This window comes from Eurypyga helias, unplaced genomic scaffold (assembly GCF_000690775.1).
Source record: "Eurypyga helias isolate BGI_N326 unplaced genomic scaffold, ASM69077v1 scaffold48857, whole genome shotgun sequence".
Classification (NCBI taxonomy): Eukaryota; Metazoa; Chordata; class Aves; order Eurypygiformes; family Eurypygidae; genus Eurypyga; species Eurypyga helias.
In genome coordinates this window covers 396-12,530 of record NW_010260720.1, presented here as the reverse complement: position 1 = coordinate 12,530, position 12,135 = coordinate 396, and the positions used below count along the sequence as shown (strand labels likewise).

General features: G+C 41.5%; 1 protein-coding gene across 1 annotated transcript; it reads right to left on the bottom strand.

Moving 5' to 3' along the window:
- Positions 1-1,456: 1,456 nt before the first annotated feature.
- On the bottom strand, positions 1,457-11,596 carry LOC104512216 (tubulin polyglutamylase TTLL5-like; the record flags this gene model as incomplete). Its single annotated transcript, XM_010155111.1, has 6 exons — positions 1,457-1,502; positions 1,927-2,027; positions 4,307-4,453; positions 6,124-6,244; positions 10,217-10,499; positions 11,451-11,596. Coding segments are annotated over 6 exons (844 nt in total), but the record flags the coding sequence as incomplete, so codon positions are not given.
- Positions 11,597-12,135: the final 539 nt, after the last annotated feature.

Sequence of the window (12,135 nt, the reverse complement as noted above, 5' to 3'; positions counted from 1 at the left end):
ACCATTCTATGATTCTATGACATGCTGCAAAGTTCACCTTTTCTCCCAAGACAATGAGATTAGAGGTGAAGAGGAAGTGTGAGAATGAAAAGTTGTTGGTGGAAAGGTGCTTTAGGCTTTTAAGCAAATTTACCAGCATAAGTATAGACTTTTACATTGCACTGAGGATGTTGAGAAGCAATGGCTGTAGCATGTGCACAACGAAGCACAATACCATCCATGTGATATCAAGTTAGTCAATGACACAACCCTAATTATTAAGTGGCAACATTTATTACCCATTTTCTCCAGTGTTGCATTCACTGTACTGCCAAACAAACGCTCCAAGTGGAAATCTATCCCTCTGCTTGGCTCCCAATGACTAACTCACTGTCTGAAGCTTCACGCACAGTGCAAAGCAGTGTCAAATACCAGAGTTTTCAAACATACCTGATACTTCATAAGAAGCAGAAAGATCATCACTAGAAATTGTCTGATTGTTGGCAAACTGGCTTTTGCTGTTCTTTATCACTCAGGTAGATGATGCAGCAAAAATCTCCATCCCCGACCAAGCCTGGGCATCAGGACATGACAGCATGGTAGCCAGTAACATGGAAACAGAAGAGCATGTGGTTCTGTCCCAAGCAGCCATCCCTTAGCGTTTCTGGCAAAAAGGAAAATTACCTGCCCTAGGAGGCAGCAATCATTTTAGTGGCCAGAGATGCCAGAGAACCAAGACCATGCTGTGGGCCCATGTATTCTGCGTTTCTAGTTACAGGAGTAGATGCTATAGCATATAGTAGCCAGATACTTCAAGTGTCATTCTTTCATAGAACTCTATCCGAAAAGCTGCTAGATTTTTCTTGGTGCCTATAAACCTGTCGCAGTGATGACTCCATCTATTATATTAGAAAAATGGTAAAAAATTCATTGTTTTCAAGAGAATGTAGCAACAAAAGAGACTGTGAAGCCTCCTGAACTTAGTTAAGGATCCTCAGCTATCACCTACTTCTAATCACTCACTGAGTGCTATCCAGAGAAAAAGAAAGAACAGCTTTGTAACTGATCACAAAAAAGCAGCTGTGACTGTCAACCTTCCCAGAGAAGATATGAGGGCATTAAAAGGGCAGGTGAGCTCTACCTGTGCAGTCACTGATACGTGTCCTTGCCCAAATAGGCATGTCATCTATGGGTCAAATAAATAGCTCAAAAGGTTTTGTGCTTAAGAATCACAGACTTTGAGGACATAATTTCAGTTCACTGAATAATTTCAGACCTCTCCATAGTCAGATAGCTATAATATCATTGTTTTTCATACAATGCCACAGTCCATAAAGAGTATTTACCTATTTTCAAAATAAGTTTCCTGTTCAGAGCATGCACAGTTAGAAAATGCTGCTTTTTCATTGGGAAAGTAACTGCTCGCACTGAATGGCCTTAGCAAGCCAAATAAGAGACTAGGATGAAGACAGAGACTCTAATTCCCTTCCTTCCTCATCTCAAAGTCCAGATCTGGAGAGTTCCTGAAGAGAGCCACAACAACTGTTCAACAACAGAAGCTCAAGGCCATCTGAGCAGCAGCCCTAGTTTCACTCTCCTTCCGAAGTACTGCTGCATTTGCTCCAGCAGCACAGGAAAGGAGACCATTAACCAACATCAGTTTGAAGTGTACACAGACCAAGGCAACCACTGCTGTCCTTTGGAAATCTACTTAATGACCAAAACATCTACTGTATGTCCTTCTCTTTGCACCAGACACTGATGCTACAAGTGTTTGTTTGCTGGAAGGGAGAAAAGAGACAAGGTCTCTGTCCCCCGGCAGGAGCAGGTGCTATGGTCAATGAAGGTATCTGGAGGCCTTTAGATTAATCAGATCATCTTTAGAACAGTCCCATCACTTTCAAGGCTGGGAGATCCTTTATCAAAGGGAATAAAATCCATTCCTACCTTGCTTTGGTAATAAATTTCTGAAAATCTTCAGGATTCGCTCCCTCCTGCTCCTCTTCCTGTTTCTTTTTTGATTGCTTCTGAACCATCTGCTCTGTTTCCTGTTAAGAAGCAGTATTAGTAAGTGTCTCTATGTACTTGCTTTATGTTCCATGGCATGGCTGCAGCTCAGAGTAGACAAAAACCAATTCCACAGTAGCCAAGAAAAAAGAATGTCAACTCCAAAGAGCCAAATTGGAAGTATTTCACTGTGTGCAACAGAATGGATAAATACAGAAAGCCCCAGAGACAGCATGCTATGCACACACTAAACTCCTCATCCCTTCACCTGACATAGCTTATTAGAACTGATTTGCTGAGAAGAGGTGAGGTCTTCACAAATACATGCTGGTCCTTCAAATATACTCTTTGCTGGGACATAAGGCAGTACAGAGGGGAAAAAAAAATTCTTCACTGACATTAGGTTTCCTTTCTACTTTTGCTGTTTCTTCAGAGAGTTCCTCAAAATTGCTTTTACTTGAGACTTCTGTCCCAAAAGGAGATATTCAGGAAGAAAGAAGGACAAAAATATACAATTATTTTAAAGTAATTCAGTCAAGGAGGTCAGCTGAGGGCATCCTCAGCATTTCCTAATCTAAACTCCGAGTTCTCCTCGAGTTAATTTCTCTCGTCATGCAGCAAATCACCAAGGGCTTATTTACATACCAAAATTATACTGATTTAGCACAAGCAAAGAAAATAAAACAGTACAGTCTGTGGCAGATAAGCATTTATACACTAAAATATACTGGAATAAAAGATGGTAAGCCTTTGTGTGTGAGAATGGGAGCAAGATCTCAGATATAAGGGATCTTTCTATTTTACACCCATCTATCTACACACTAGAACTTGTTGACACTAGAAGTTGCACTGATACAAACATTTTTGTTAATTAAAAAGAACCCACAGGCCTGTCTGAAATACCAATAGCACCATACAAGCTTTATCTGGCCAGACTTGACCTCCACTTCATTGCTTCCTACTGGTAATCGAAGCATTCCCAGGACAAAAGGGTCTGATATATCTTTTGAAAGATAATTCAAGAGGAGGAAGAAAAAGCCACTCTGGGACATATCTCTATCCTTCACTACTTAAGTAAGAGTCTGGACAATGTGTGATCCTGTTTATTCACTTTGCTGGAGTTAGGGTTTTTTTTTAATTTCTGCATCATTAGAGAAAATACATAATGGCTAGTGGGAGTCTCATACTAAATCTTAAGTTACAAGTCAGTGAAAGAAGTCTCTCTGTTGACTCAGACATCAAAAAACCTCACAGCCCAAAAGTCTCTCAATGGCTTAAACGTGTATGTCCTAAAACCTCAAGTGATCTGTTCTCACTTGTTTTAACTAAGAAAATATGTTTATGCACTGATTTATTACCAGTTACACAGCTTTGTTTTGTTAAGAGTTAGCAGAAAATCCTGATGTTTGAATACAATTTGAGTGGAAATTATAGCTAAAGCAGCTGCGTTCTTCACTCACCACAGAGCCACCCGAGTGCTTTGTGGTTACTCCTAACACAGTAAGTCAGTGAGCGTTAGGCATACAAGGCACTCCCTGGAACAGATTTGGTTCAATACCAACCTTGCTTTGACAGATCGAGTTACCAGATGTCAGTTTTGACAAGGTAATGTGAGTGAACATCCTCTGCTAAGGAGTAGGAGCTTGGAGGCCTGCATGCACAGCAGCCTCTGAAAGCGAAATTTAAACTACCTCTGTTCTAACACTAAAGAGATGCCAGGGGGCAAAGGAAAGGGAAAGCTGTTCTTGAAAAACAAGGATTATCGTGAAACCACTATGCCAAGAACAGCAGCATCTACATTTAAAGAGGTGAAAATTATTTAAATTAGGATCTACTTCTCCTTATCACTGAGCATGTAGAGTCATACTGCAGGTAGGTAGCAATCCCTCAGTATAACAAACAAATGGTAAAATAAATATTTCATACTGTTCTGTATTAAAAAACTGTCTTTAAAGAAGCAACATAAAAACAGGGAGAAATGGGAAGAGGCATTACAAAGCACTAGAATCAAAGACAAGCCAAAGAAAAAGCAAACTGCCAGTTAAATTCCACTTCATTTCAACACTGCTTTTTGCTTTTATGCAGATGACTACTGGACTGCATCTGTAATGTTGTAATACTGTTGTCTATCTGACAAATTGAACAGAAACTACCATGCAGTCGGATGCACGACTGCACACAGACCATGTAACTTACAGAACAGAGCCTTTGAAACAGCCTGCTGCCTTGATTATGACAGCAGACAGCAGGAGATACTTTAGAAGAAGAGAGCAAAAACCAAAAAAGCTAGCAAAAGAAGAATCAAGACAGAGTTACTCACCTTGTTATAACAGATGATGAACTCGCCCAGCTGGTGAGCCAGGATACGACGACGATCATTTAGTCCTAAACGACGGCTGGGGAGCAGCATCCTCAAGGACTGCTGGAGATTGCTGGCAGCTCGCTTCAGAAAACGTACCACAAGCTCCTGCAAGCAAGAGAGATGGAGTTAACAACGAACTGGTTGCAAGATGTGGGGAGAAGAGGACAGAGGTAACTTGCCAGCAATGACTGGCAAGAACTAAACACACCATCCTGGGAAAATGAGCTGACAACTGCCAGGCAAAAGCATTCTGCAACGTGCATTTTTAATATAGCCCTACAAATCCAAGATGGGGGGAGAAGAACGATGGTGGGCCTTGCGTAAGGTGGGTCAGAATTGGGAACACTTGAGGAGTGTTTGTCTGAAAAGCATGACAGGTGAAGAAAGGAAAAAAAAAAAAAAAACACAAACCCCACACCCATAAACACCAAACCAAGATCAAGCAGCAAAAAGCAGCACCAACACAGAATAATGTGTAAAGTCCAACACCTTAGGAGAACATTTCCAAAAACCAACCTGCAATGTGTTAGAGAAGGCCTGTGATGGAGCATACTGACATAAATCCCTCTCAGCGCTATCACAGGGAAGAGGATCTTGGTCAGGTATCTCCGCTACAGTGATGTAGCCCCATTTCATCACTTTTCATATATGTATACTATAGCCACAGCCTCTCCACAGCAACAGATGACTACACCTACAGCCATGTAATTCCAATCCCCCACCATGTCCGTTTGACCTCTGGTAGGAGAAATATATGAAGGCAGACCCTAAGGCGAGATGCATCCTGTGGGTGTTTTGAGCCCCTTCTGGATTTGCTTTTGGTTAGGAGCTCTGCTAATGCATAAATGAGCAGCCTCACAGCCAAACTATTGGATTTCACAGCTCGCCTCTCACTGCCATTACTCCAGGCTGGTTTGGATCTGTTATTTTAAACATTATTTTTCACAGTACAGCAGACAAAGTGACTCTCAAAAAGCCAGTTTTAATTTCCACTTGGAAAGAGCAAGGGTAACATTTTCCACTGAGTCGACTGATTATTCTTGACACACAGTTTTATCTCTGAACAGCACTGGCTCTTTCCTTGCAACATGCATTCAGTGAGAATACATTTGGATTTGAAGAAAGCTCAAGAGCCTACTCTACAAAGCTCTTTCAGGAAAGTTTGTGGGGGGATCTGAGCCTGATGCACTCTTTAAGATGTATAGACATCAAATATAGGGCCTTAAATTACTGCCTGGAAAAATTCATCACAGTTTTTAAAAAAGGAACACCTATGCTAGAAAGTTATTTTCTCTCCCTCAGTGGCTTTTACTTTTTTCCACTCTATCTAGAACATGAGGAAGTCTCCTGAGCGCAGATGCTTGCAAAGAGTAAAACACTACCTAGGAGAAAAAGCTTAACTGGGTACTCAGTCTGTTTGAGTAGATGTATGCTTTGTTTAAATGTGGCAGAAACTGAGACTGCCAAGTAATCTTCAAGAAGTTGGAGAGAATTCAAAAGCAGGTAAGCTCAAAGATCAGTGAAGGAGAATGAGGGAAGGATCTGAGAAGCCTGAATGTCAACCACACTCCAGTCATGAAGAGCTGTCTATCACTGCTCAGATATCAGCCAGCAGCCCTACCTTGTCATATACTGAACATACAGCACTGGCAGCTGGGCAAAGCTAGTTGGACTATCAGTTGGACTTCAGTTATTCCAAGGGTTAGTTCTAACCTCAAAACGCTCAAGGCAGATTTCACTTGACCTCACAGTCTAGCCAACACAAAGCCTCTTACCATTAGCTCATCCTCTTTGGCAGCCCAAGCAGGATTCTTGATCTGGTCACCGACCTCCTTCATCAGTCGCAACTGAACGTGCTTTAGGTAGGCAGAGAAAGCCCTGCGAGCTTGCACTTTGCTGTGGACCAAAAGAACCAGTCAGCTATCTTCAGAATAGCAATGGGAAGAGTTACTGCAGTCAGGCACAGCTTATGGGCCAAAGTACAGACAGCAAGGACCTCCTTGGTGCTGGAAAGAGGACCCCTTCACCCCACCAGTATTTTCAAGGAGACCTTCAGTTCACCAAGATGGGGTAGGTATTGCCAGAGACACAAAAGACAACAGACTGTCTCTAAGTTTCAAGATCATCTCTAAAAATGGAATGCTCTCCTTGCCTTTTCTCAGCCTTAGCGACTCTTCTCCAAAAGCTAGTAACATGAACATCAGCAAAACTGTGTATTTTTAAACCAAATTCAAAGCTCTCTTGGGCCTCTGTCTTCACAGGCATTTTGAACACCACAACAACAGACCATAAAATAAACAAAGAGCTTGGTACTGGTGCCAGAGTTGTAACAAAGGCCCTACAATTCCCATCGGAAACAAAAGAATTAAATCTGTGAAAGTGAGCTCTTCCCTGCTGGCCCAAGGACACAAGCCAAATTTCATTGAGCAAGGCACCACTGAAGAATGAAAGAACATCAGCAAAATCTGCTGTGAAGCTGGCTGAACGTGTTGGGAAGCTGTGAGCATGAACTGAGGAGAGGACAGGGGTAGGACTGAGGGGGACAAGTTGCTTCTCAATCCCTCACAATGGGAGTCACTTCAGCGTATGCATCTGTTGTGAGAGAAATTGCTGAAAGCTTCGCCTGATTCTATTCATTGTCACGTTGGCCTAAATCCTCTCCTCCAACATTCTGCTCTCCCAGTCTCCACTCTTCCCCACAGCTCCCCCCACAGTCACCACAAGCTGTCCCTTGAATTGCCGAGCATGATTTCTTCTTTCCTTTTCATAGGGATGTAGAAGCAGATGGGGTTTAGTATCAGTGAGAGGTTCCCCTTCTATCATAGGCAATGTGTCCTAATCTCTCCTATAAAATTACCATGTTTCATCTTAAAACAAACTAGAGTTTTCAACCAACTTTCCTAGAGTATTATTTCAGAACTTACTGTTTTAATAATTAGGAATCTTCTTTTACTACCAGCCTAGCTTCATTGATGAGCAGTTTATATTTGCTTTTTCTTTCTCCAACATAGTCCTGTATCTTAATTCCACCCCTGATGGGTCCCCTACCTTGAATATATTTATTAACAGCAATTACATCCTTTCATAGTTCATGTTTTATTAGAGTGAACTATCCACCTCTTGCAGTGTCTCCTAACAAAGCCCACACGGCTGACACGATGAGACCAGCAGCTCACCCGTTCCAGTCACAGTTTATCTTCCATGAGCATGGATGATAGCAACTGTACACAATATTCCACATGAAGTCTCAGAAGCATCTCAAGGGATAAAGCCTAGACCACATTTGGTGTTTTCATGCATCCATGAGCTGGAGCTTCGCAAACCTCCTGTGATCAATGAGCATGCGAGAGATTTTTCCTTATAATTAATTTCCAGTTGATGAACACCCAGCTGATAGAATTTCTGCTGTAAATTGTTAGTTCCTAAAATCATGCCCTTGCATTTTGTGCTACTGAATTTCATCCTGGTTATATTATTCCTATCTTAGAGGTCATTCATTTCTTCCTGTATTTATTCCCCACTACTTTTCTCTCATAGTAATAACTCCAAAATCTTTTCCATCAGGCAAATTTCATTATCATATTTCTACATTTTGTGTCATCACTGATTATTAAAATCAGGCTCAGACTGATTCCTGAGGAACCTCACCATTTTTTTTCTACTTGTTCTCTGCTTCTTGGGAATATTCTCAGATACGTACATGGTCCTCATGACTCCACGTACATAAGTCCCTGAAATCTTGTTAAAAACTCAGCCCAGAAATTTAGTCTTCCTGTTTTATATATCTGTAAATTTCATGAACACTTTGTTACATTGTTACATAGAAATCACACAACATAATAGCACTTATGGAGATCAACACATCGATTTAGGTAAGAACTGAAGTAAAATAAAATACATTCAAAGTATCCATGCATCTGCTTAATCTTAATCTCAATGCTTTTGAAGACCTCAGACCCAAAGAAGGGCTAAGCAAACAATGAGTTCACAAGGGTATCAAACTAACATCCCCTGTGGATAGCTGTACCAGTGCTGCAATAATTAAAACAGGATAAAAATACCTGGTTACAATCCCTGCCTTCCAGTGAACTCCAGAACGCACAGCAGGCCTTGCAACACCGCTGCGCTCCGTATGCTGCTGGTCCCCACACATGCTTCTCTTCCCACATGTGTGGGAGATCAGAACACTCTGAACCCTGACTAAGAACCAGTACTGCATACATCAGGCCCATCATTTATCAGAAAAGGCTCTCCCCAAGAGCCCTCTAGGGCTGCCATGTTTGTTTTATGGGTAACTTAAACACCCCGTGACCAGGAGTTTAAGATTTGTGCTGGTATGAATTAAGAACCCCCTGTTATCAACATCAGCACAGTAATAAGATTCTTTGCCTGCACCTGATACTTCTGTGATTACAAAACAGGAAGCTGCAGAAGGTCCTTGCCTAACACTGCTCTCCTCTGGCATGCGGAATATTGAAACCTGAGGACTTAAATGCAGGGACAAGTAACTCCCTGTTCTTTTTACTTCCCTAGGAATGGCACAGTTGGGGAAACACGTTTCATTTGACTGCCACCTCCTCACCAGCAACACTCAAGTGTGTGGAATACAGAGAAATTGCCTCATCAGGCCGACTAAGGCAGAGAGAGAAGTTCTACCACTCACAAAAACTGACTGGAACAGGCCTGGTTTCTTTTGGATGAAAATTTCATTACTTCAGCTCCTCTGCCTGTTGATCCCACAAGCAAAGCTTTTATCAGTGGCAGATCAGATGGGGCCATGCCCAGCACAATCCTGGAACATGAGGTCACCACCAGCCTTACACACTTCCCTGGGGAATCCCAACAGTACTGGGTGCTGAGCAAGATTCTGCCTGGAACACCAAACAGAGCTTACATTCTTGCCAGGAGTCAGTTCTATATACAGGTACATGACAGCATTGCTATGTTTGTCCTCAAAAGAAGTGTCAATCTTCCTTGCCATAACTGCAAATGTCCTTGCCACAAGAAGACATGAGAACAATCCCCAAATCCATTTGATAACTAATAAATCCTCTCAGAAACTAAGATAGCAACAACAAGCAACAATTATTTTCTCTATCTTTGGCCAGTTTTCACAAAAAACATAATGCTGCTTCTTATGTAGAAGACGTAAAATCCTCCTACACAGACATATATGATCACTCTTCCTTTTTGCCCTTCCTGTCCACCTGCAAATAGACAGGTTTTCAACCCACATTTAAGGTGAGTGCTCATACTCAATAGCAGGTAATGAGATATTTCAGTCACTTGTCACTGTCAAAGGACCCCCCATCTTGCTCTCAGGAGGTGATTAACTTGAGCAGAGATTATTATTATAGGTAAAAACTCTATCACCAAAAATTAAAGCACAAAATGACGAAACTAATTTTATGGAGAGGTAGCACTGAGATATTCCTACTCAACCTTTCTTGGATAGTTTAACGTATGTTTATACGTTCTTCTTTGGAAACGCAAAGAATCAAAAGACAAATTTTAGAATTCAATAGCAGGCACCCTTCATTAAGCCAGTGGCATTTTAGAAGCCTGACTTGACCAAACTTGACCAGCTTAACATCACCAGATTAAAGAACAGCAATGGAAACTATGGCTTTATACTGATCCAACAGTCCGGGTATCCAGGTGAACAGTCAGTCTTTGCAACTATCTCCCTTCTTTGCCAACTAGTTGTAAAAGGCAGCCCACAGTTAGACAACAATCCAGGCTCCTTTCTCTAGGAAACTCTTCTCTCCTCACACTCATTCATAATGTGGCACTAAGTGTACCTCCTCCACATTTTAACCTATATTAGCTGCTAGTCAAAACTCAAGGCAATACGCAGAAATCTCTCACCTCAGGTTTCCATGCTTTTGAAGAATCTGCAGCAAGTTAACCTGAGATTCTGAGTCTGTTTTTCGAAGTAACAGTTCTCCATCTCCAGTTTTCTTGTCAAGTTTTTTTGGCAACTTCTCCTTACAAGTAGTTTTCACCAAGTCAGAGAGCTTTGGCTTGCTTTTCACCTCGGTGTTCGAAAGAGAGCCAACAGTTCTATCTAGTTCTTCATCTGCATCCACCTCCTCTTCCTCCTCACCTTCTGTGTCTGACTTGAGGGACAGCTTTGTTGGCGCTGATGTCCCTGTAGTAGAGGAGAAATCACCCATGCTGGTTAAGCAAAAAAGAAGGGGAAGACTGTCCTGCTATTTATAACTAGGACAGAACACCATCATTTCAGAATAGCATCTTAAGGAGCGCTGCCTTTTATTATTCTTGCTGCTCGTATCAAACAGCAGAGAAGTCAGTTTTCCCAGTATCAGAGAGACCAAGATTCTTGTCTTAACTTAAAGGGAAAAAAAAAACCCAAACAAAGAAACAAAGGCATTTTCCTATATTTTATCCTGATTCCTACAAATATACTGACATATATATACGCACACATACTTGGTGTATATATTATTTTTTTGTATTTTTGTGTGTCAGAAAAACCAAAGCTATGAAACCTAGACTTCCACGTGTGCCAATAAAGATCACATACCTTAATAAAGTACTGAAAATCATTTTACAACATACTAACTCTCCCATTGCAGTCAGTATCACAGCTACTAGAAAGTGTTTAGATAATGGTTTCAGGAACAGCCACTTGTGAGGATCATTCACCTCTGACCCTTTTAAGTTTTTCCCACATCAGCCTGGACAAGAAGGATTTCTCTATTTCCAACAGCTTAGAGCCACTGCTGTGTAGGAGAACCAGCCTGGAAGGTCCCAAGTTTCCATCTTTCTTTTAAAAGCTAGAGGACTAGAAGGCACACATAGTGTTGAATTCTGCTACCTAAAATGCAACCGCAAGCTCATCAGTCATATACATGGGGATGTGGAATGAAATTCTAAGCACTAAGAAAGCAGGAAGTTCAGAAGGAGGAATGAAGTGAAAAAACTATTAACATTTGAAATGAAAACTATTAGCTTGAACCTGTGAACCCCTTTAGGAACTACAAATACCAGAAAAACGCCATCCACACACATTTCAAGTGAAAAAGTCCTTGCCTGTTTGTTTCTGACTAGCTGCTCATTGAAGACTAGCCACACATACCTGACGATCTTGTCCGTGCTGCTCTAACTTTGCCATGACATCGCCGGCGCTTCCGTAACTCCAGTGACACAAGCTTTCTTTCATAAAAGAGAGCATGAGAGTCTACAGCTTCCAGCTTCATATCCAGCTTTCTGTTAACACCTGCTCTGGGAAGCACAATACAGACACATCCTCAGTCTCCCTTTACATTTCTCTCCCTGATGATACCAGAGACTTGTAGATTAAATTTCTTCGAGAAACACTTTCCCTGACACAGGGAAGAAACGTTTATGATCAGCCTGACTTTGCTCTATTTAAAGCCTGAAAATGTTTGAAGGGAGTCTTGCAAGTACCTTACAAAACATCATTTCTTAAAAGCCCCACAATGCACTTATTTTTCATGCACTTTCACGACTGAGAAGCGTCTGTCCATCATGCAGCAGCTCAAGGCACAATTAATAGGGAAAACTGAATTGCAAGAGTACAAAACAATGGAGGGAAGTGGGAATAGAGCACATGGACCCGAGTTCAGTCTTCTGAACCTTTCATGTGGACAGCTTGCTCTTCACTGTTTGGTCAGAGATAAGAATTTTAACATAATTTAAGTGAAAAACTTCAACTTTCTAACAGTTCTGTTTAAACCAAGGGAGGAGTAGCCCTGCCAGATTCAATAAGGGAGGCAAACATAACAGCTTCCTGCAAGCGC